This window comes from Pelmatolapia mariae, linkage group LG10_11, assembly GCF_036321145.2.
Source record: "Pelmatolapia mariae isolate MD_Pm_ZW linkage group LG10_11, Pm_UMD_F_2, whole genome shotgun sequence".
Taxonomy (NCBI): domain Eukaryota; kingdom Metazoa; phylum Chordata; class Actinopteri; order Cichliformes; family Cichlidae; genus Pelmatolapia; species Pelmatolapia mariae.
Window position 1 is genome coordinate 9,447,278 of NC_086236.1, and position 26,105 is coordinate 9,473,382.

Genomic DNA, 26,105 nt, shown 5'->3' on the forward strand with positions numbered 1-26,105 from the left:
ATAAATACCCACTGCAAGTAACTGCATGAAGACTAGGGTTGAGATAGTAAGTTTTTTTTGGTAAGCAGTCAGTGGGAAAGCTCTAATTAAATTGCACATCATGGATCACTGCTGTTCTCTAAGGCTAGCTTTGTTTAACCTGCATTTGAACTGAATACTTTATTAATCATGTGGTGATAGTTACAATAAGAACAGTAACAGACTGAACTAAATGATATTGCATATAAAAATAAATTAATTTAAAAAAGAATTATTGTGCCATGGTCCTGTTCCTAGATGAAAGTAACAGTTCCACTGCACCAAGAACAAACTTTGTCAACCCACCTGTTTGAGAGAAGGCTATTAAAATAAAGTAGCAAAGGAAAATGGATAAGAAGTTAAAGTGTAGAGAGACAACGGGGACAACTGAAATGGGCTGCGTGCTGGTTGACTCGTGCACTTTTACTGTTCCTTTCTAGCTTGTAAAATTTAGGATGTTAAATTCTATAATTTAGTTCGGCCTTTTGGTTTGGTGTCCTTGCAAACCTTGATAGGTGCCATTATGCTGGTTGGATGTTCTATTCTCATTGTTCAAGAGAATGCAGAACACAGGTTTGATATCAAACTTCATCAGGTTAATGTGGATCATTAGTGCTCAGGTTTTTGCCATCATGCTTGCTTAATCTTTGTGGGTTTTTTGTTACCCTGATAAACAAATTCATCAAAATCTTAAAGCTCCTATTTAAAAAAAAAAAAAAAAAAAAAAAAAAAAAACTAGCAAAACATGCTTGCAAGGTAGAAATAGAAATTTCATAAATTGGTTGACATATTGGCCATTTTTATTACAATCAAATTGACACACTATTGCAGAATTAAACATGGAGATACTGCTTATTTTAGAATATTTTAATAATCCCTACAAATTTTTTTTAAAACTAAAGAATCAAATTATAAGCATGCATGCAAATCAAAACACTGATCCAAAGTACTTGCCCACTAAAGTGATTTTTTTTTTTTTTTTTTTTTTTGTTAAGTTTGAAAATGTATTTGGTCCCTGTAGTCCATATCTGCAATTTCTCACACAACCCAACTTGTGACAGGCTAGTGTGAAATCTATGGAAGTCAAACAAGAGCCTCCAGCTCAGCTGGGAGAGATGGGTGAAGGGAAAGGCTTGCATTCAATACAAGTCCACTTGTTCACTTAAATGACTGTAAAAGGTTGATTCTGTTCATCTGGACATGGTGTTCTCAGTGAGAGAAATGTTTTGTCACTCATCTAAGTGACTTCTTTAGTCTCAGCTGACTGAAGGCTTCCCCAAACTTATAAACAGTACATTTGCACAACTAGCCCACTAAATGAACAATGGACTGAGAGGTCAGCTCCTTGATCATTAACATGCAAATTGTCATGACATTGATCAAAGAACATTGATCAGTGGCCATGAGTACCATTCGGAGTTAAAATGGCTGCAATCACAGCATTGTAAGATGTTGACAGATGTACCCTTACACTCTAAAAACTATTGTTTAAGCTCAACAAAAAAAATTAACGCAACAGTTTCCATTACTCTTTTTGAGTTACGATAACTTATGTTGAAATTAGATTGAACCAACAAACTATATTGAGTTAGGGGAATTAACTTTTCCTCCATAATCAAAGGTGATTTTAATTACCATTTACGTAATATTTGGTAGCTTAAAAACATATTTTTAAGTTGTTTACTCATAAAAATTATGTTCCTCCAATTACTTTTTCCACATTATTTAAAATGATTTTTAAGTGTTATGTAATTAATTACAGCAATTACAAAAACAATTTTTTTTAAGTTCATTATTTAAAATATTAAGTTGCTGATTTTCATCATTATTATTATCATCATTTTAGCTTTCTCTTATTTTTATTGTAATAGCTTTTAAGAAAGGAATTCATTCAACATTTTTTTTATCAAATAACTTTATTTTTTAACTGTAGGCATTTCAACACTTGGTATTTAAAAAGTGAAAATAAACCAGAAATTTAGATTTATACCATCACAGCTAAGTTATAGAATATGCCTTTATATATTTAACACCACAGAAACAAATGTGTTCAATTGGTAAAAAATCTACTTAGAAAACATTTTGTTACAGTAATACTTCCATGCAAGTGTTCAGTAAATGTTAACTTTCAAAGCCTACCAAACTTGAACAAACAAGATCTTGCATCTTTCTTTTACACAATGCAGCAAACACCTTTAAGATCAATGTTACACATACAGGATTCAAAACAGTTAACAATTTGTGAAACAGAGTCAGCATCTTTAACATAATGCTGGTTCCATCAAGGTCAAGGAACAGCTTCTGAAAAACTTCAAAAGTATATTTCAGATCCTTGCATTAGCTCAGATTGAGAGCATATATTATGCCCATGAGCAAAACACAGCACGTTGGGAAATTCTGGCCCTCCATGATTTTTGTTTCCTCCACCACAATGGTTGCAGTCTTATGGTCAGATCCAGGGGTGTACTGGTCACTGATGATGACAATTTTCATCACCTGCCTTTCAAGGTTGGCCTTAAATTCTTTGGTGTCCTTGTAAAGCAAATTTTAAAAAATAGGTTAGTGAATTATAGATTAGACTTTTATACTTACTGAATCTTAATGAATTCAGATGATCAATGGAAGACACACACACGTACACACAATGCTGAATTACTTACACCAAACTCCATGAAAAGGTCCTCTTCCTTCTCTCCAAGGAAAGTGATAAGGCAGCAGATGGCTACTTCTGTGTGTTTCAATTGTATTGTGCTATTTAAGAAAAAATAAAGTATGAGTATAAAATACATGAGTGACTGCCAACAAAGTGCATTTCAAAGCTACCCAAAGTCTAAATAGTTGTCCTACCTCAAGAAGCATGTCCTTGATCTGCCTGATTCTCACTCCCTTAGCTCCTCCCCTTGATAAAATGATATCCATCAGTTTTGGGGTGCAATGGTCAAGTGTAGCCATTCAAGGCTTACAGTGGTTATTCTCTTGAACTCCTCCTTTATCTGTAGACCACACAAACAGAAGAATTAAACCTTGCAGACTATTAGCTATACTGCATTAATGAATGCTCTAATACATTATTTAAAGAGGATAGATGTGATCTAAGGCTAACCCAAGTTTTGAGGGAACAAAAAAAATCTTGTTGAAGACAAGGGAGACTTCCCCACCATAACTGTGGTGTAATCTCTAATGTTTTAGCAACCCTGTTTTTGCAGAGGTTTCGAATTTACATTGTTCACTCCCAGCCCATTTTGTAAAAAATGTGTCCCTTCTTAGCAAAGCACTAATGACCCTAGATTATCACACTATACTAACTGCTTACATAAAGTCTTAATGTTAAGTAGATTCACATAGCCTATGCCAGAATAATGCTATTGGAATGACATTAACAATATTTCACACAATCTGATTTTTTTTTTTTTTTTTTTTTTTTTTTTTTTTTTTTTTTTTTTTTAAAGAAACAAAGATAGCTACAGCTCTTAAGATCAAGAACAATACTTACTTTAAGCTGTATCACAATAGTAACCAAAATCATTTACAATGTAATATTACGTATAGGTCATGCAAGTTTTATAAAGACATAAAATAGGTGAGCCAGACGGAAAAAAGAAGCCTCTAGGTTATCCCTCTGACAAAACTATTCACAGTTTAAAGGCTTGTAATTTTGGTAAAAAGAAAAACAAAATCAGCCTATGATCGAAATTAGATTGCACTGTGTAGCAAAACTTTAACCACACTTTTCCTAGCCACAGTTGCACTCTCTAGCTGAAGACTTTTGTGAAATGAAACTTTATAAGTCTTATCCTCTCCTGTGCTAAAGTTTAGAATGGCTAGCATTAGCTACATGTGGTAGTGCAAAGTATTTCCTTATCTGTATGAGCATCACATCATACACAAATCCACTACAGGTGACTAGCACAAATGCTTTGCTTTGGTAGAACTGTTATTTGTAAATGAAATGTTACTTACCTTGAAATGTCTTTTACAAAAGCTTGCAAGTCCACCATGCAACGCAACATGTGTGAATTTGCCCGGGCTAGTTAAGTGGGTAGGGGAGGGAATTTGAAATCAGAAGTTACAGTGGAAAAAAAAATAAGTTATCTATTCAATTTCTTTAAGTAATTACAACTTGAATTTTATTTTGAACCCACTAACATTGGGATTTAATTTCAAATTACATATAAAATTAATTTAATGTAATTACCAACATTATTAATTCAACACAACCCCAAAAAATAAAGTTTGCAACTTAGAAGGTCTATCTTAATCAATAAATTAGAATTTTTATGTTGCAGCCATGGATTTAATCAAGTGGTGGTAAAAGGCCTGATGAATTACTTTTTAGAGTGTAGGCACCCTCCTCGATTCAGAGATGGTCTTTCCCTTTTCACATAAGTGGCCTCATTGACTCCCTGCTCAAACCAGCGTTCCTCTCTGTCCAGGATGTGTACATCCTCATCGAAAGAATTGTCCAGTGGCCTCTGTCTAAATAGACTGCGGAGTCTTGGCCTGACGAGTTAGTTTTTCTGTCTTGTGCCATCTGCTTTGCCAGAGGTTGTTTGGTTTCCCTGATGATGGCAATCCTCCTGGCACTTAACAGCGTACACTACATTACTGTTTGTATCGGGGGACCTGATCCTTGGGGTGGACCAATTTTTGGTGCAGCGTGTTTTGGAGTTTAAAAGCCACAAAGACATTGTGTTTAGAAAAAAATGTCTCAACTGTTCTGATACTCCTGACACAAGGGATCACAAGGGGTTTTCGCTTGGGCAGCAGTTGTCCTTCTCTCCTGGATTACCTGGTGCTTTAAGCACCTTCCCAGATTTGACAAATGTCCAGCTGGGATGACCACGTTTACTCAGGGCCTTCTTGATATGTTCCCCTGCTTCCCTGGCCACTCTGTCTGTAGGGATGGTGTTCTCTCTGTGTTGTGGTGTCCTAATGACACTGTAATCAAGCTGATGATGATAGTAGAACCTTAAAGTCGATCCTTCATGTGCTGTGCCAACTGTGCTTTGTTCTTGAATTTCCAAGATGGAGGAAGGGTTGGGTGCTGGGTTCCTGCAGGGTCTGGTTGATCTTGTTTTGGAGTGAATCTATAGTGAAATGGACTTGTGTTATCCTCCACTCAGGAGCTGGTTCAGTGCTTCCCATAAGATCTGCTCAGGTCTGTCTCTTGACTGTTTAATACATATGATCAAAGACTCACGAGCATCTTACCTTAGTCAGCAGAGTTTGCCAAAAGGAGGACCTAACTTCAATATACTGAAAGAGGTCCTGTACAGTGATTGGGCTCCAAAATAATGGCCACCTTGCTGGGGCTCCTCACCTTTTTTGGTGTTCTAGTGTTTTTCTTCTGCAAAGATTGCAGCAAATCTGTGCAGGTCTTGCCATATGGTTTAATCCTTTATAATACAACTCATGACTAGGGTATCGGTACCCTGCAATTTCAGGTTTTGATAGGAAACCCAGAAATAATTTTACTGCAAGTACCCTTTTCTTTCAGACTTTGCCTAGCACTTGAGCCAAGTGATGGAGGCAGGATGAGTTTTATAAAGACCCCCAATCATCTTACCTTGGCCATGCCCTCCTTTACACAACCTCCATTGACCTCAGTGAACTGAAACAAGTCCTGTGCAGGGATTGGTTGCTCAAGCACCAGAATTTGTTCCTCCTGCAGATCGTACCAATCCAGCAAGGACACAGATGTCGAGTTCAGCAGCTGTCCAGTTTTTCCATCCTGGAGTTCCAACATAATGGCCACCTCCACTGAAAGACACTTTCCATCCTCTGCCTGTATCACCACCAAATCAAAAGATAGGAGCTTTACTCAAACTCATGAATAAACTTCAGTTATTTCAGTGATGAATCAGAGTAGTAGTAACTTGTGTTGCTCACGTACCTTGTTTTCCCAGAAAATCTTGTTTTTTGGAATGTGTTTTATGGCCACCTACAAGAAACAGGATTTTGGTTAGTGCCTCAGGATGATATAGTTTGCATTCTGTTCATGAAAAGCATGTAACGATCCTTACCAGTAAATTGTCTGCTTTACGATAGCCAGCAAACACGGATCCAAATCCTCCTTCACCAAGTTGATGCTCCTGGATGTATCTGGCTTCAAATTCAGCTGAATGGACACAATCAAGAACCAATTTGGTTTCATAACGTGTGAGAAAGGACTGGTAATATGGTACCAGTGTTACCTAAACTCTAACATAAGGGAATGAATGAGATTAGGTATTTAATGAGTGTTACATTAAGCACAAAATGTGGTTGGAGGGATTCAGAATTTAAGCATACCTCTGCCAGTGTTCTCTGAGGATGAAGTTGGATCATTCTCCTTGAGGTCCAAAGGCCCCTCGCCAACTCCCCTGCTTGTCACAGACTCTGACAGCCTTGTCTTTTTGCTGAAGGCCTGGTCAGAACTGGCCTTCCTTTTGGTTGCCTTGCAGAGCTTGATAGATGATGTGTTCTGTGGTGCCATTGTGCTGTTTGGTCAAATAAAGGCAGACTACAGATGACCCTGAATTTATAGTGACCTGTAGCCATTGTCTGCATTGCAGACACTGCATGTAGCAGCAGTAATGACACCTGGTTATGTCATTTGGAATTCACCAAATTTAATATTGATTTTAAGTGTGACATTGCCAAAGAGTGTTGGACTCTCTAGTGGTGTGGGGTTTGTTTTATTTATTTATTTTTGATCCCCTTCCAAATCAGACCAGGAGTGACATGTTTAGTTGAATGTTCTCATATTGCAGTCTGAGTAGTGTCTAAAAAGACATGGCCTTTATAGATTGGGGAACCTAGTCTTGTTAGGAAAGATGGCATTCATCCTACTTTGGATGGAGTAGCTCTCATTTCTAGAAATCTGGACAATTATTCATGCTGAAATGGTGGTGCAAGAGAGACATGCTGGGCTGTTTCTAAGGTTGTCAACGCTTCTGTTTTAGCAGGACATCCTGTATGAGCAAAATTGGTTTGTCCCTTTACTCTACCTTAAATGTCCTGTACTGACAGTTACCTGCAATGTCACTTTCTGACAACAGATGGCACTCTTATAAATTCTAAATCTGATTGGACCACAATTGTATCAGGAGTGCTTGTGTCCAGTCATAGCTGTAAGTGATGGTGTTGTGCCAAAAAGTTGAGACTTTAAACTGTTATAAATGACTTGACCTAAAATCTGACAAATTGGTCAATCATATCTCTCACAAAGAATATAAAGTAATTTGGAACTAGAAGAGCTCTTCTATCAAAGTAGCTGCTGCAATCAGTTCCACAATGGCTCTACCCACAAGGGCAGCAGAGAGGGAAATGAATTGGTAAAATACCAGTTAACGCATCATGCTATGGAAGCTGCACAAAACTGCTCAGACAAAGTCAATCAGTAAGACATGTGGAACATGGGTGTAAAAAGCACAGATATGAGGGTTTGTTTGTTTTTTTTTTTTGGTTTTTTTGGGTTTTTTTTTTTTTCCCCCTTCAGTAGTTTCTCCTTACACAAGCAATTAAGACAAATAGGCCAGTATGAAACCTGTGGAAGGCAAACAAAACCCCATCTTCACATCAGAAAGCAGGGTCTAATTGGGGTGGAGATATCTATAGAAATCCATTTAAGTTTACACGAATAAGTCAGATGAGTTCTTAATTGTGTCTTTAGGTTAGGCTATGATTGATACTGGAGCTGCTCCATCAGGAGACTGTCAAATATCAAGGATTCCTGCTGCTCGGGGAAAGGGAAGACGGGCAGTTAGTACAGATAACTTTAATCACTACAGCCTTATCAGTTGTGTACAATTCATGCAGTACCTTTTCAGATTATTGAGATAAGTGATTGTGTCAAACCATCAATTTTGTAGAGATTTTCAAACAGGGCCACCTTCAGTTAGAATAGAATAAACTTTTATTATCCCACGAATGAGAAATTTGGGTGTTACATAGCTCTTATAGCAAGAAGAATATAGACATAAGCAAATGAAATTCATATGCATAAATAAAAATGTACAGATATTTACACAAGTGTAAAGGGTTGTATTAATACTGGTGAAATATACAGTGTACAAACAAGATGCAATGAGTAGCAGCAATAAATAAACATGTCAATTAAACCGATGAGTAATCATGTTAAACTGTGTTATAGAGTCTAACAGCTGCTGGTAAGCTTAGACAACATCGTCTCCTCCCCAACCTGCTCGATGGACTTCAGCGGACAGTCCAGGACAAAGCTGGCCCTCTTGACCAGTTAAGTTTCCCCCAGTCCCTCTCTGCCATTCCACCACTCCAACGGACCACAGCATTTAATTTAAAAAAAAAAAAAAAAAAAAAAAAAAAGGCAGACGCCACCACAGTGTCATTAAAAACGTCCCTAGAAGTCCTGTTCACCTCAAAGGATCTCAGCCACCGTAGCAGGTGAAGACTACTTAAACCCTTTTTGTAAAGGGCATTTGTATTCATGGAGCAATCCAGTTTGTTATTGAGGTGAACTCCCAGGTATTTGTACTCCCCCCATTGTCCAAACCCTGGATGTTCACTGGTGTAATAGGGGGTGACTTCTTGCTGGAGTCAATCACAAGCTCTTGTCTTGCTGGCTTGATGCAAAGATGGTTCATGACATTGTCAATAATGACCCCCTGTATTCCAGTTAGTTTCCCTTTGACACCCAACCCACAATGCCGGTGTCGTCTGAGAACTTCTGGAGATGGAAAGTGTCTGTGTTATAACTAAAGTCCGCAGTGTACAGGATGAAGAGGAAAGGGGCGAGTACTGTTTCTTGTGAGACCCCTGTGCTACAGACTACCACCTCAGACCCGCAGTCCCACAGCCTCACATACTGCGGTCTACTAGTAAGGTAGTCAACAATCCATGTGGACAACAGATGGTCCACTCCTGCTCCCTGCAGTTTCCCCCTTAGCACTGCGGGCTGGATTGTGTTGAAGGCACTGGAGAAATCAAAAACATGACTCTTACATCAGGTGTCTTCATTAGGTGTGAAATCAGGGCAACAGGTCTGAAGTGGTTCGGTTCCTTTGTGTACGTTGTCTTTGGAACTGGCACCATGCAGGAGGTTTGCCATAGACTGAGGACCCTCTCCAGACTGAGGTTGTGAAGAGCTTTGGATGGGGGAGGGAAGGGCTTCTGAGTCAAACCTGTTAAAGAACTGGTTCAATCTATTAGCCCAAACCTAGTCTCCAGACTCTGGGCCTTCTCTGCTCGCTGTACTCCATCTGGTGATTGTATTCAGTCCTCTCCACACCGTAGCAGAACCAGTGCCGCAGGTGAATGGAATGTACCACTTTGTACCCATTTTACCTGATGGTCACAGAAACATGGGGAAAGAACATAAGAGACTGTCTAGCTTATATTACATCACCTTAACAGAAAGCCAAAAATTAATAACTGTTCAATATTATAGTGTGTGCGCGCGCGCTACCATTTCAGTTTGAGAGCCACGGGTGCTGATAGAGTTGCTTCAGAGAGGGACGTTGCTCAGGAACTTTATTCAGACAAGTTCTCAAGAAATGACAGCAATCTGAGGAGCAATCACAGGAAATGTGGTGAGATCTACAGTGATTTAAGAAGGTGAACTACACCAGACCTGTGCTGACAGTTCATCATGCAAGAGTGTGTTTCTTACTTTTTGAGAGCCTGTTGCTGATCTTTAGTTTGTGCCTGATAAACTCTTGGGTCTCAAACTGTTTTCTGTGGAGGCTTTCATAAAGTAGCACTCCCAGCTGCCACACTGTTGTAGGACCAGCACTGTAGCTGCAACAGCTGTACCACTCAGGAGGAGCATGAGCAACTGTGCCTGCAAAATACAGGAATGAGACCTCATTAAGAAAAGGATTAAAGCAAATGGGTAAACTGGTAAACAAATGGGTAGGCTGAAGCAGGGCAACGTACCACGGAACACTTTGAAGCAGTCTTCCTGCACAAAACAGCTAAGGCCAAAGTCAATCAGCCAAACACGTGGAACATCTGAGCCGGTCTCTATTAGAACATTTTCCACCTTAATATCACGGTGAAAGATGTTCTTGTCCTCAAACGCCAATGCTCCAGTGACCAGCTGTTTCAGTATAATCTGAAAGAGGCAAATAAACATGCTGTGTGAGGGGAGGGGGGGGGGGGGTTTCTATGCATTGCTAGTTCAAAGTGCCATACTGCCATCCCCACAAGGCAGTCCTATTACTGTAATTACTTGTATAAAGATGGCGTTTACTTGACAAAAATAAAAAGTGCAGGACATGTTGCCAATTCCACACTTTGTTTAGGTGCTCAGGAGGTGAATAAATTTTTAAGTCTCCTACTCAGCATAGCTGAATTATAGGTACATTTTGTCTGAGGCCTTCAAAGGTAGAAATGGTGAAAGGTTACAGGCAATTTAGTATCGGAAATAGAAATGTTTAATACACACTTATAAAGACCCCCAATCATCTTACCTTGGCCATGCCCTCCTTTACACAACCTCCATTGACCTCAATGAACTGAAACAGGTCCTGTGCAGGGATTGGTTGCTCAAGCACCAGAATTTGTTCCTCCTGTAGATCGTACCAATCCAGCAAGGACACGGATGTCGAGTTCAGCAGCTGTCCAGTTTTTCCATCCTGGAGTTCCAACATAATGGCCACCTCCACTGAAAGACACTTTCCATCCTCTGCCTGTATCACCACCAAATCAAAAGACAGGATGAGCTTTACAGAAACTCAAACTCATGAATAAACTTCAGTTATTTCAGTGATGAATCAGAGTAGTAGTAACTGGTGTTGTTCACTTACCTTGTTTTCCCAAAAGATCTTGTTTTTTGGAATGTGTTTTATGGCCACCTACAAGAAACAAACAGGATTTTGGTTAGAGCTTCAGGATGATATAGTTTGCATTCTGTTCATGGAAAAACATATAACGATCCTTACCGGTAAATTGTCTGCTTTACGATAGCCAGCAAACACGGATCCAAATCCTCCTTCACCAAGTTGATGCTCCTGGATGTATCTGGCTTCAAATTCAGCTGAATGGACACAATCAAGAACCAATTTGGTTTCATAACGTGTGAGAAAGGACAATGGTAATATGGTACCAGTGTTACCTAAACTCTAACATAAGGGAATGTCTAAGATTAAGTATTTAATGAGTGTTACATTAAGCACAAAATGTGGTTGGAGGGATTCAGAGTTTCAAGCATACCTCTGCCAGTGTTCTCTGAGGATGAAGTTGGATCATTCTCCTTGAGGTCCAAAGGCCCCTTGCCAACTCTTCTGCTTGTCACAGACTCTGACAGCCTTGTCTTTTTGCTGAAGGCCTGGTCAGAACTGGCCTTCCTTTTGGTTGCCTTGCAGAGCTTGATAGATGATGTGTTCTGTGGTGCCATTGTGCTGTTTGGTCAAATAAAGGCAGACTACAGATGACCCTGAATTTATAGTGACCTGTAGCCATTGTCTGCATTGCTAGCGACTGCTCAGCCTACCTGATAAGTCAGGTGGCTCATTAACATGAGTGATTACAGGTTTCTGTTCACACTTACCATAATCATTTTCAGGGAATTGGAGCAGGGTGAAGCTTTTGTGCAATGCCTTTTGATCATGATGATGATTGAATTTAAAAGTTTCAGGTTAGTTTCTGTTCATCTCTTTTTAGGTTGCCTGACTGACTGTTGTAATGTCTTCAGGCTCTATGTAGTGATAACGGTTACCTTGAAAAATGTATGTTCTCTACCTGATAACACAGAATTTATTAATCACACAGTGTGAAAATGTACATGTTACAGCAGCAAAAGGGTCATGGAAAAGTGAATTAGAGCTATATTAGGAAAAAAGAAATTTTTAAAAAGCCCCTAAATCTATACAAGAGTAATTTCTAATATTTACAAATGGTAAATAAATATGATAAAAAAATATAAATTAAGATTTGAATAATTTTTTTAAATTATCTATTGGTAATTTTTAAATTCTAATGGTTGATTTTAGTTTCCACTATGTATTACATCATTTTATTCCAAATAAATTACAATATATTAAAGAGTGACTTTAAGTGGTTTAAGCCACTGCAAAAGTCTTCTTCAGAACTGAAGAAGCTTCCCGGATGAGAGGTGAAACACCTTCAAGCATCTTAAAGATGTCCAGACATCATTTTAATGGCAATTTTTTTTTTTTTTTTTTTTTTTTTTTTAAACTCTTGAGTGTAAGACTCAGTTTTGAGTTTGATGTGTTTAACAATCAGTTGGAGGCTTGACGTACACATGAATAATTGATGTAGATGGCCATTATACAAATGATTAGAACACAAAGGTGTGAATAGGTGAACTTAAACTGCTCAAAGATAATGACATGGTGACTTTAAGTGGTTTAAGCCACTGCAAAAGTAAAAATATTTTCCTTGGGCCCACTAATGTAATCCGTATGCTATATTGCAACTGTTAAAGCACAATGAGGGAAAAACACAGAATACAAGATAATGAAAGAAAAGACAATGCAATGAAACTAATAATGATCATCCATACAATTACCCACCCTTTGTCACAGCTGCAGCAACAGATGTGTGGAGTTATAAGAGAAGGATCCAAGTGCTGGCGCTGGCTTTACTGCGGGTGAACCTTTATTTTCAAATAGTGACAATTCAAACAGAAGCGGAAATGGCAAGGACAGAAACGTAGAAAAACCTAAACTGGGAAAGCTAGCTAAACAAACCTGCAGCTAGAACACAAGGGATGACGCAAAGAATTATACACAGGTGGACCAGCAACAAGCAGAGGGGGAAAAAGGGCTTAAATACACAGGTGGTAATGAGGGAGTGAGAAACAGAAACAACTAATTACACATAACGAGACCAAGGAAGCAAAGCAGAACATGCTGACAAAGGACAGGGATTATCAAAGTAAGACAGGAAACACACAGGCTGAACTCAAGACATGTAAGCTTAACACTTGGGACTGGAGGAATGAAACAGAGACAAGACTCACAAAACACAAAACCCGACTAGACACTTAGGGAGGTAAAACATGATCACTAACAGCAAGGAACTAAACAACCTAACATAAACCACTCAGAGAACCTAAACTTGGAATATTCTTTTAACCCCAAAACACAGTCCAATAGGGACGGAACAGTAACATAAACACAACAACCAACTGATACAAAACCAAGGAATATCAATCATACACATGGACACTGGGTCACCGGACCCAGAACCATGACACCCTTTATCTAAAACTTAAACACTCAAGCCAGCAGATGGTGCTGCACTGAACTGAACCGAAAAACCAGTTTATTTGTTCAGGACTTTTTTTTTCTTCTTTTTTTTTTTTGAGTAATAAACGCAACTATGGTTTTTCTCAGTGGTTGACATGGTCAAGAAGTGGTTGCCTTCTTGTGGTCATGTCCTTGCCCCCACACAGGTTGTAACACATGACTAATGTGGCTACAACTGGAAAAGAGTTTTAGGATTTTACACAATGCAGCATTTTCTTATAAAACAGAAAGCACCTCTGTTTATTTATTTACTTCTCTTTTAAACCACTGGTATCTTTCTGTCTAAAAATAGTGTATTGCTATGTTAGTATGATTGTAGATTATATGTGCATTGTCTTTAAAAGTTTAGATGGAAGCAGATTACAGTGGATAAAATTGTCTAGGCTACACATTGGGTGCTTTGTCAATGATAAATGTTTGGTCCAGGATGCCTAATCTCAATGTTTGTATTTTGTTCATTTATGAACACTGAAATCTCACCACAGTGAAGCATTGTTGATATGAAATTAGTTTTTCCCAATAAAAATGTAGACCCATCTATAGTCACACACACACGCGCTTTTGTCCTTTTTCTACAGTGGCTTTTGTGAACAACATGTACTCAGTTCCAGCAGAGCCTGAATGAATGACTGTGTCCTCCGTCCAGCCCAGAAGCACAAATCATGCTGCTCGTCTGAGAGGAAAACAAAGCTTGAGACCCAAGATGAAGGAAGAGAAGGGTGCTCCATTGAAAAACAAAATAATTTACCAGATTTTTTTGCTTGTGTGTTTTGGTTTCTGCAATTCAGGTATGTTACCTGTTCTTTTATATGGGTGCTTCAAACTTAATCTCCAGAAGAGCAAATACTTGCCTAGTACAAGTCTATATATTCTTAATGTACTGGATTGTTAGGATTCGTGCATAAAACAGTGTGTAGCAGATACATTTGTCTACATGTACCGCTGAAATTTGCAAATCTTTAGAAAACTGAAATTTGCTTCTTTTTTAATGTAATTTTTCACGTCATTGCATCACCAAGTCATTAAATGAACAGATGCTTCTAGTAGATTTTGCAAATTAACAGAAACATTTTCAGAATAACTGAATTATAGAGGCAGGTGGAGTTTTTATAATTGTTAGCTGTGGCGTGGATGGAAATGACGACAACAACAGCTGCAGATACGGTTGCGTACTTTGATCTAATTAGAAATAGAATTGAGAAATACAGTATGATCACTAGTTTCTGATCATTTTTGCAACATTTTGCCGATTTTAACATTTTAATGGTGTTACAAAAAGTATGGTTTCAGAGAATATAGATTTAAATTTAATAACATGAGGCTCTGGGGGTGTTTTGTGCCCGTTCTTCTAAGTAATAAGGGCTCACAGACTAGAGCCAGTGTTTTCAGCTGTTTTCAGCTGTGGCTGTGTGTCATCACTGTCCTGCCATTGTTGTGGTTAGCAGCAGAGTTACTGAGCTGCTCTGTTTCTGCAGAGCTAGCGTGGTGTCTGGATTGCTCCCATTGCTCTTTTCATGAACTGCCAAGAAGGAAATTTCAACGAACAATCCTCACTTTTGTTGGTTCATGCTGGCCCATCCCAAAGTCTAAAAGCCATCACCATGGTAATATAGATCTGTCATGCAAAGGCTTCCAGTATACAACAGTGATGGGGGGCAGTGCCCGCTTTCCCACAATGATAAAGTATTTGGTCTTCATCTAACCACTGTATCACTTACCAAAGTTAAAATACTGATAAATTATAATATATTTATATAAATTATTTAATTGTGCACAAATTCTTCATTGGCAGTAGAGTAGTCGGGGCCGTATTCTATTCAGATAGGTAGAATATTCAAAAAAGGATGGGTGTGTAGTTCCTTTTAAATCATTGAAGCTTTCCAACTGTAAACAATACATACTTTGTCAACTTTGTCAAGCTGGAAGGTGTATTAAGGTTTTTTATGTCTTAAAAAAAAAGTCACTAGGCTTTCAGGACTGTCCAGTGGCAGCACTTCCTCTTTAAATACTGCTGGTTATATGAATATCACATATTTATAGTTTGCAGAATTTACATTTTTCAGCAACTTGGAGTGTAAAGAGTTAAGATAACGCTGTCTGATTCATAGATATAATATAAACTTATATTTTAAGATTATGCATAGCCTCGCTATTCTTGTGTGTTAATTTTCTACTTACTTTTTCTAGGTTCATGCATTTGCTTCAGAACATTTCTTATCTCAAGAATATCACTTTTTAGTTAAATCATGGTCAATTCAATTCAGTGTTATTTATATAGTGCCAAATCACAACAACAGTCGCCTCAAGGCACTTTATATTGTGAGGTAGACCCTACAATAATACATACATAGAAAAACCAAGCAATCATATAACCCCCTATGAGCAAGCATTTTGGCGACAGTGGGAAGGAAAAACTCCCTTTTAACAGGAAGAAACCTCTGGCAGAACCAGGCTCAGGGAAGGGCGGCCATCTGCTGCGACCGGTTGGGGTGAGAGAGGGAAGACAGGATAAAGACATGCTGTGGAAGAGAGCCAGAGATTAATAACAAGTGTGATTCAGCAGAGAGGTCTATTAACACATAGTGAGTGAGAAAGGTGACTGAAAAGGAAAAACTCGATGCATCATGGGAATCCCCCAGCAGCCTAAACCTATTGCAGCATAACTAAGGGAGGATTCAGGGCCACCTGATCCAGCCCTAACTATATGCTTTACCAAAAAGGAAAGTTTTAAGCCTAATCTTAAAAGTAGAGATACTGTCTGTCTCCCGAATCCAAACTGGAAGCTGGTTCCACAGAAGAGGGGCCTGAAAACTGAAGGCTCTCCCTCCCATTCTACTTTTAAATACTCTAGGAACAACAAGTAAGCCTGCAGTGTGAGAGCAAAGTGCTCTAATGGGGTGATATGGTACTATAAGGTCATTAAGATAAGATGAGGCCTGATTATTATTATTTAAGACCTTGTATGTGAGGAGCAGGATTTTGAATTCTGGATTTAACAAGGAGCCAATGAAGGGAAGCCAATACAGGAGAAATATGCTCTCTCTTTCCAGTCCCTGTCAGTGCTCTTGCTGCAGCATTTTGGATTAACTGAAGGCTTTTCAGGGAGTTTTTAGGAAATCCTGATAATAAAGAATTGCAGCAGTCCAGCCTAGAAGTAATAAATGCATGAACTAGTGTTTCAGCGTCACTCTGAGACAAGATGTTTCTAATTTTAGAGATGTTGCGCAAATGGAAGAAAGCAGTCCTACATATTTGTTTAATATGTGCATTGAAGGACATATCCTGGTCAAATGAATTATGAAGGTTCCTCACAGTGTTACTGGGGGCCAAGGTAATGCCATCCAGAGCAAGAATCTGGTTAGATACCGAAAAATAACTTCAACTATTTTACAAAGACATTTTAAGTACAAAAACACTAAAAACAAAATTTTTCTTTTTATGGTACAAATGTAAAATAGCCACACAAAAAAATCTTAAACTTTAAATTGAATTTTAATCTTATACGACCAAATCACAAAACAGTCTTGTAGTATTTTATGTTGTAAGGTCAACCTTACATTGTTGTAGATATGAATTCAGGGTCATATAAATAACTCTGGGAAAAGTTAGGAGGCAACAGTATCTCAACCACCAAGCTAAAGAAGGGCAGCCAAGGGAAGTAAGCAGACAAAAGAATAGCATAAAGAAAGAAGTCTAAAAATTACATGTTGAAGCAAAAACCTTCACTGAAATATTTGAAAAGCATCAAACATTTCTAGTTGTGACTGGAATATCATACCAGTTATGCAACCTCCAGTCTTTATTTGGGTGGAGCCCATTTACAGGTTGCGCTGCTTGCAGTTACAACAGAGGAAACTACAGGACCAGTTACAGAGGCAACAAGCGCAGTCACATAATCTGTTTTGTAATGTTTTACATGATTAGTTGTTGTTCAACTAACTTAAACTGCTGATAATGCTGCCCAGATAAACCTAATCATTCGAAATTTGTTCTCTTAAGCAGATGACCTAAAACTAACAAGAAACTCTTGTAGTCTGTGAAGTGTTTAGAGTATTTAAAGTATTCACTGTGGGCGCCTGTAATTAATGGTGGAGAGTGTTGGTGTAGAGCAATGACTGTTTTCTACAGTCATTGGTGTAGAGCTGCACGATGCTATTTTTCATGCCAGTGTAGTTGTTGTAGAGTGCATGAGAAATATTTGATGGAAAAACATTGTTCCCCAAAATCTGGCACCCCAAAAAGCCAGTCATCTTAAAACTCTGTAGTATCAGTTAACTTTTACAATTTGTTTAAAATGGAAAAGAAACTTCTCAGGGACCTTTCTTCTTTGTTTCTGTGCAGGTGGAGTGTTGGCAGTGAATATGACTATCCCAAATGCTCTCATTAGAGGTAAATTAGGAGGGGAGGCCCTTCTGTCAGTCCGCTATGATAGTTTCAGCTTAGACCTGCCAGTTATCAAGTGGCTACTTAAAAGGGAAAAATCTGTCACGGTTGTCCAGTCGATTGGAACGGACATCATTGGGACGCTGAGGCCCGAGTACCGGGATCGTATCCTGGTATTTGGGAATGGGACTCTGCTTCTCCACAACCTCAGGTTTGCTGATGATGGAACATATGACGTAGAGATCTCCATCACAGATGATACCTTTCCAGGAGAGGGCAGCATCACACTCACTGTGGATGGTAGGAGGACATGTCCATTTGTACAATTCTGTAATGTTTTTAGGTGTAAAAGCACATTTTATTAACCCTTGTCTGCTGTTGCAGAATGCAACACTATCAGTTTTAATATATATAGAGAGACGTGTTTATTGTCTGAACTATAAGTTTAAACCATGATGATTCAAAACACTTACCTAGACTGCAAAAAAGCCATTAGTGATCTGTTCAGCATGAAAATTTGGAGCTAAACCTGCTGAACTATAATTTAACACGCATATTTGTCTTTCTTTCCTCCTGATAAGCTGCCTATGAGTCTTTGTGGCTCTTTGTTCGTCTTGCACACCATTAGTCTTGCTCTGAGTTCAGGTTTCTGAATCATTGTGTGTTTCAGACGTACTCAAACACTCCGGCGCTTCTGCAAACATTTTATCCCACAATGCAAAAGGATTTTATTAAACTGTACTGCACTGTTCACGGTTTGTAATCAGAGCGGACAGATTTAAAGTCCTTACACATCCACATGTTTTTCTCTTTCCCTGATTGGGCTACTGTTCAAGTTGTAGGTGGCTGAAAGAATGCCAGGAATCTCATGAAGTCACTCCATGAATTATTTGGCTGTACTGGTATGTCGGCTGTTAGTAGACAGGCACACAGATGTAAATCATCTAATTTTTATTAGCATCATTTTATGGAACAACAATTAACTTTAACTTCATCTTTCCTTTACTTTTTAGGCTCTGTTGAGAAATTTTGTTGAGACTTTTTCATCTCAACATCTCTATTTAAGATGAGCATGCACATGCACATGCACGCATGCACATGCTCATGCCAGCTCAAACTTTTTCCACAATAGTTTGAGCTGGCATGAGCAGCAAGTGCTGTTTTGCTTGTTGAATTTAAATGGAGTGCAAACCACTGGCACAAACAAAATAAAAAAATTGTTCTAGTCAGGTTTTTGGAAAACACTTATTTAAACTGATAAAAGACTTAATTTATCTCACAGTAAAAGGTGAAGATAACAGGAATGGAGAGGTCAACCAAACTAAATGAATGCACACCAAACCTTTTATCTGTGTATGTAAAACAAATATATAATAGTGAGTATAGGTGTGGCCAGCAGAGACATTCACATCAGCTCAGGTTGAGCAGTTTGCAGACAAAGTTGAAGAGGCAAGGCTGGGGTGGTTTGGACATATGCAAAATGAGGGATAGTGGATATATTGCACAAAGGATATTAAAGTTGCCAGGCAGGAGGCAACTTTAGACCACAAAGAAGATTTGTGCATTTAGTGCAGGGGTGTCCAAACTTTTTTCGCTGAGGGCCACATACATAAAAATATAGGACGGGCTGGGCCACTTACTAGAAATTAGGTATATAACCTTTACTGTTTTAAAAATCACTTAAAAATGGTCAAATGTGTTATATTGTTGAATATAATTAAAGACAAAACTGCCTTCATCACAGCTTTCCATAAATGGATCTTTATTGATTTATGCAGAAAAAGCTTTGGTAGCTCATTCTCAGAACAGCAGCCTCAGATTTCTTCTTAGAGGGAATATTTACAGCACAGAGAAAAAACAATAAAGGGGAAAATGGGACGGGTAAATTTCAAGTTTGTTATTTAAGTTATTAGGCTTAGCAACACACCTATTAACGTTCGTTTGAAACCGTTATCAACATTAACAGACTGAACTGGACTTAATAACAGGAGTGCATATAATTTTAGTAAATTATTCTGGTGAGTATCAGCTGCGCTGGGTATGTAAATCGGGCCATCCAGCTGCGGTGCTGATCCGACGCCACTCGTGCCAAAAAATCCGGACAAATGTCACTTGACCAAGGAGGAAATCTGCATCAGATGAGATCAGCTGACTTTGCATGTGCGTGCGCTGTGCACAGCGGTGTGTACTCTGTGTGTTAACAAGAAAAACGCATATAAGAAAGTGGTGCGCAAAAGCAGGGTAGTGACAGAATCGATGCGCATTATTGATATTTGAAGCACGTGTACCTGCACGTTAACACACGGGTACTGTGGAATATATTTTTTACTCACCTAAAGTGCTCGTGCTCTCGTCCACTCCCCGCAAAAAATTAGCAGCTGTGCGGCGTCTGTGGCATCGGCGCTCTCATCGCATGCAATGGAGTAAAAATCAAGAGCACAGCTTTATCAGACAGCTGCAGTTTAATGTTGGCTGACGAGTCTTCAATGCGTCGCACAACTGGATTTCTGGACATGCTGACGTTGTTGAAGTCCTGCACTTTTTCCGGGCACGTTATTTCGGTGACTTTAACGAGGCCGTGTTTTATGAGGCCTCCATCCCGACCTCATATTGGAGCCTTTTCCTGGACAATTTGAGCACGAAAAAAATACTGTTGCTCACCCTGCAGGAGAGCTACCATTTGCTTTAATTTCTGCTCTCGCTCAGCACCAGTGTAGGATGCATAGGCCTGATGTTTGGTTTGATAATGATGTCATACATTATACTCTTTCATAACTGCCACAGTTTCAGTGCAGATCAAACAGATACACGTCCCCATGAATTCTTTGAAGAAATATTCACTCTCCCACCTTGTCTGAAATTTTCTGCACTCACTTTCTACCTTTCGCTTCTTCGGTTCTGCCATGTTTAGTAACTTGGGGGTATATTTCTTCTGTGATTGTACTTTTTGGTGGAGCAACTGCCTTGATCAACAGCAGCTCCCCCTGGTGTTAAAACTAAGAAGTGCAATACACTCAAGCAAAAGTTGAAGTGCGGGCCATATTCTATTCAATTTATAAAATTACTTGCGGCCCAATTAAAACTGGACCGCGGGCCGCAATTGGCCCGCGGGCCGGACTTTGGACATGCCTGATTTAGTGGAAAAGGGATAGCGTGACCTGTGGCGACCCCTAAAGGGACCGTGCAAAAGGAGAAGATTAATATTCTAAAGAGCTTGGAAAGAAAAGCATCTGGACTTCTGGGGGAAACTCCCACTGGGTTTAAATCTGGGACTCTCCACCATTTGACCCTTAGAACTGAAGAAGCTTCTCGGATGAGAGGTGAAACGTCTTCAAGCAACTTAAAGAAGTCCAGACACTTTTCTTTCCAAGCTCCTTAGACTATGATGACCTGGATGACTGAGAACCTTCACAGACGAGAAGATTAATATATTGTCTGATGTTATGATAGAAGTTATTCCCTGAGAAATTATAAGTAATAGACTTACTTCTGACAGAATGTTGAATTGAAATCTTCTGGAGAATTCCTCAACAGTAGAGCTTTTTTTTTTGGTAGAGTTTTTTAAAATCATATTTTGAGTCAAAGTGAGGGTTTTTTTTAAACCACATTTGGTTGGTTTGATTCTGCACATGTAGTTTTTATGTCCCAGAGATCATCAAAATAGATATTAATTCAATGAAGTGCTTTAAGATAACTGCTTCAAAGATGTCTGTGGAGTGGGTTCAGCAATAATCTTTCCAGCATGAACTGATCTTTGATTACTGAGTTTCAGTCATGACAGTGTAAGTGGAAAGTATTGATCTGATGCCATGAGTTCTCCTTCTAAGAGAGACATCAATCATCCTGCCCATGTAGAAACCCAAGTGAAGGTCACCTATGTCTTAAAGAGTAGGAGGATGGAACAGCAATGTTCCACATGAGCCAGGAGGAGACCATTTCTTCCTACTTTGGCGCAGTTCCCTACCAAATAATTTTGACACTTGAGAATTACTTTGACTTAAGATAAGATAATATAAGATAAGATAAGATAACCTTTATTAGTCCCACACGTGGGAAATTTGTTTTGTCACAGCAGGAAGTGGACAGTGCAAAAGTTATGAAGCAAAAATTAGAATAAAATAAAATAAGAATAAATACAGTACACAACTGTACAGAATAGAATAAAATAAAATACTATATACAGTAGAATAAAATAGATATACAATAAGATAAAAATAGAACACAAATGCTATATACAACTGAGTAAAAATACAACGATGCCAGAAAAGATTATTGGACATTAGTGTTATTGCACATTTGTGGATGTGTGTGTTTGATCAGTTAAAGTCTTTGTTGTGGAGTCTGACAGCAGTGGGGAGGAAAGACCTGCGAAATCTCTCCGTCCCACACCGTGGGTGCCGCAGTCTCCCACTGAAGGAGCTGCTCAGTGCTGTCACAGTCTCATGCATGGGGTGGGAGATGTTGTCCAACAGGGATGACAGCTTAGCCACCATTCTCCTGTCACTCACCACCTCCACTGGGTCCAGAGGGCATCCTAGAACAGAGCTGGCCCTTCGGATCAGCCTGTTCAGTCTCTTCCTGTCCCCAGCAGAGATGCTGCCGCCCCAGCAGACCACACCATAAAAGATGGCTGAGGCCACCACAGAGTCATAGAAGGTCTTCAGGAGTGGGCCCTCCACTCCAAACGACCTGAGTCTCCGCAGCAGGTACAGCCTGCTCTGCCCTTTCCTGTAGAGGGCGTCTGAGTTATGAGTCCAGTCCAGTTTGCTGTTCAGATGAACACCAAGGTACCTGTAGCTGTCCACAGCCTCAATGTCCATACCTTGGATGTTCAGTGGTTGCAGTGGAGGATGTTTGTGCCTGTGGAAGTCTACCACCAGCTCCTTGGTTTTACTGGCATTGATCTGGAGGTAGTTCAGCTGGCACCAGTCCACAAAGTCCTGAGTCAGTCCTCTGTACTCCTTGTCATCCCCATCAGTGATGAGGCCGACTATTGCAGAGTCATCAGAGAACTTCTGCAGGAAGCACTGGGTGGAGTTGTGGGAGAAGTCTGCAGTGTAGATGGTGAAGACATTATTGATAGGTAATATAGTTTAAAAGTGAAGTAATGACTTTCATAGCAAGTCGACTCCATGTAAAGAGAAGAGGAAAAAATCTAAATATTTTATTATAGATCTAATGTAGAAAAAACTAATACTCTTGGCATAATTTATTTCAAAGGTTCCTTCAGTGTTTCTTGCATGTGTAAAGACCACTACTACAAGAAAGACACGACTTCAAAAAAGGACAGCAGCATGTTTATTGTTTTTATCTGCTAACATATCCAGAATTATTGTATCTGCTGTCTCTTGTATCCAGAACCTATATCCAGGCCTTATATCAACATGGAGTCTTCATCATTACTGGAGCTTAGCGAAAATGTTGTCCTCAACTGCTCTCATGACAATGGAACCAGGACTACATACAGGTGGTTCAAAGGCGGAAAACTCCTGACCAATGAGACAAGGTTCGTGTTTTCTCCTGATCAGAAGCTTTTGACCATCAAGCGGGTGCTGATGGCAGATGATGATGTCTACAGCTGCACAGTGGAGAATCCGGTGGGAAATATGACAAGTCTGCCAATTAGACTGACTGTGTACAGTAAGTAACACTGCCTTGGTTATTTATTGGAATGTCAACAAGGGTTAAAAACATCATGGTAGACACAGAGACATGGGCAGCAGATTTCAGTTGAATTCAGTTTTATTTTTATAGCCTCAGTTCAAAACAAGTTTCATCTCAAGGCCTGTAAATAATTGCATAATTTAATAAAGGTGGTGATTTTGACTACTAAGTATTGCAGTGCATTGCCTAAAATATTCAATTCAGTAGTATAATTTCAGGTGTTTAGTTTTTGTTCCGTTAACAGTTTAATAGCTCATTTGAAAGACTGGTTCAGGCTGTCCTGAGGGTGACACAACTTCTTTAACTATGCAGCTGTAAGAACACTGCAGGTCTACATAAAGTAAAGAAAATAGTTCCTTCAGTTGATCAGAGAGGATGCTTTTCTACATTGCTAAATTTTCCCTAAATCTTTTGACAGATTTCTCTCAGAAATTACAAATGTCTGCCTTCTGGTAGGGTAGGGATGGAGGAAAAGTCTGAGGTTTTTGAAAGCCAAAGAAAGGTGTGTCTTTGAAAGACCTGCACAATGCATTGCATATCTGCCATTCGCAGCAGACACATGAAGCATGGAGCAGGTCGTCAAAGACACAGCTCAGTAAGTAAGTAACATCTCATGACTCAGATCTCTGGAGGAGCAGGAAAGTAATACATAAAAAAAAAACACTACATGAATGGTGCTAGGCCACAGTTGACTGTTGTTAAAAGATTAAGTTTAATCAGGGTTGACAACATATACATTGCTCATCAATGATAATGTGATAATGATGTGAAAGGCTGGTACAAACTAGTACAAAAATAGTGAAAAACAGACCCAGAGGGTATACAGTATGTGTGTCACATGGGCATAAAGAGAAGGACTACTGTGGGTTATACCATTAGCTCTAGTTGCACATTTTGTTTTGTTAGTGCCTGTGTTGTTCATTAATTGTAATCTTGTACATTCTAATCAGAAAGAAGTTCCCTTTATATCATCCTTTCTACTGGAGGCATCTTTCTTTTGATCACCTTGGTGACTATATGTGCCTGCTGGACACCTTCTAAAAAGTAAGACTGGCTATTAAATAATTGAATTCAATGCCAAGTATCACAAAACTGATCAAATATTTTGTCTACGCAGACCAAGACAGCCCCCTAGAAAGCACCTCTCCAGGTTTTATAACCGCTCTCACCAATCACCAATCAATCACACAGGTAAAGTATAGCTGTGATGACAGTTATGAAGTGTGAATTTGTATTCAAATAATAATAAATTTGAATACAAATTTATTATTTATTTATTTTTACTTCATCACAGATTGTGTGCTTCCAAAAATACCACAGCACAATGGGATAAATGCAGTAACTTCACTTTATATCCTCCAGCAAAAGGTACCACTTTTCATTAATAGTCTGATTTTATTACATTCTGTGAGTCGTGAATGACACCACAACAAATCTGAAGCAATCTGAAACTATCGTCTAACAAATTTTTTCTTCTATTGCATAATCTTTAGGCATAAAACCCACAAGTCACTACAAGGAATACATGAAACATTATGTTCTGGCAAAAAAGTACTAAGGAACATGCAAACTGCTAATTGTTAGATTTGTTAGATAAAAGCACACGTTTATAAAACTCAAGGCTAGCCAGTTTAATAGCTGCATGGACAGACAGACCAGCTATAAGGTGCTCATTATAAACTGTCTCATTAGCTGCGGAAACTTCAAAACCAAGCTATCCAAATCTTTTTGCTCATTTAATAGCAGCTTATCAGTCTCACAGGCTAAGCTCAGTAAACCGAAACCAGTGACTTTTGCTATTAGGTAATCTGAGAGCCATTTACACAAATAGCCACAATGAAATTTAATAAAAGTAAAATGTTACTTTTGGAGAGTGAAGTTGGGCTCGTGTCACTGTGTTTTGCAGGATCCTTCCACAGATGACTCCTCCAGCAACAGTATTGGATCTCCATCTGAACTTGACAACCCACCATGCTACACCACTTCCCCCACATATACTGGTCCTATTACTCTAACTGCTGGCTCCCCTGCTCGCATCTCCCGTAAGCATACCTGATGGGTCATCGGTTTAAACAGTCCACAGTACAACAAACAGAAGGTTACATGCTCTACATTCTACTGCTCCAAAATGAAAAGTACTCTAGACATCCTGGAGATTGTCATAAAATGAAGAAAATGCTGTAAATTAAACACTGTAACTTAAATAACAGTTGTTTTAAAGTTTAGTAGCACAGCCTGGAATGAAATATGAGGACAGTTTGACATTAGAGTCAAAATGTTTCAGTTTTTATGATTTAAAATTTTGATTTGGTTTGTTACTCAACACCATTGCAGTCTGTTACATGTCAATTCCAGACATATAACTGACTTGTTACATGTTATCTCTCTGTTATGTGAAATTTTCTGTATACATAAAAATACAGATTACTTTGTGAAATAATGTAAATTAGTATTTTAGTTCTACTAGATTGCTTAATTTATGTGTATACAGTGACAAAACCATGTTGGGGTAGGATAGGGGGCCATGGTATTTTAATTTTATACATACTTTAATAAAAATGTCGAATTATCAGAAATTTGTCTTTGTGATATTTTGGAAAGACTGACCTGTGCCAGTTGACTTGAACAAGTAGCGTCCTTGTTTGCTTGTCATTTATCATAGATAGATTAGTAGATTTAATTTTTAACAAAAACAGTTGCCTCAAGGTGCTTTATATTGTAAGGTAAAGCCTCTACAATAATACAGAGAAAACAGAGAAGATCCCATCAGATGGCAGTGACACAACTGTCATTGATGTCCACTATCGC

The 26,105-nt window shown here is 38.9% G+C and overlaps 1 protein-coding gene across 2 annotated transcripts; it reads left to right on the forward strand.

Moving 5' to 3' along the window:
- Positions 1 to 13,792: 13,792 nt before the first annotated feature.
- LOC134636425 (hepatic and glial cell adhesion molecule-like) lies at positions 13,793 to 25,856 on the forward strand. 2 transcript variants are annotated; one of them, XM_063486400.1, is made up of 7 exons: positions 13,800 to 14,038; positions 17,592 to 17,933; positions 22,992 to 23,273; positions 24,248 to 24,341; positions 24,415 to 24,488; positions 24,592 to 24,665; positions 25,204 to 25,856. In XM_063486400.1, the coding sequence occupies exons 1-7, from the start codon at positions 13,876 to 13,878 to the stop codon at positions 25,351 to 25,353; spliced, it is 1,179 nt and encodes a 392-aa protein (XP_063342470.1). In that variant the 5' UTR covers positions 13,800 to 13,875; the 3' UTR covers positions 25,354 to 25,856. The 2 variants fall into 2 exon arrangements, with proteins under 2 accessions (XP_063342471.1, XP_063342470.1); XM_063486401.1 differs by lacking the exon at positions 24,592 to 24,665 and having other exon boundaries at positions 13,793 to 14,038; positions 25,204 to 25,333.
- The last annotated feature ends 249 nt before the right edge of the window (positions 25,857 to 26,105 follow it).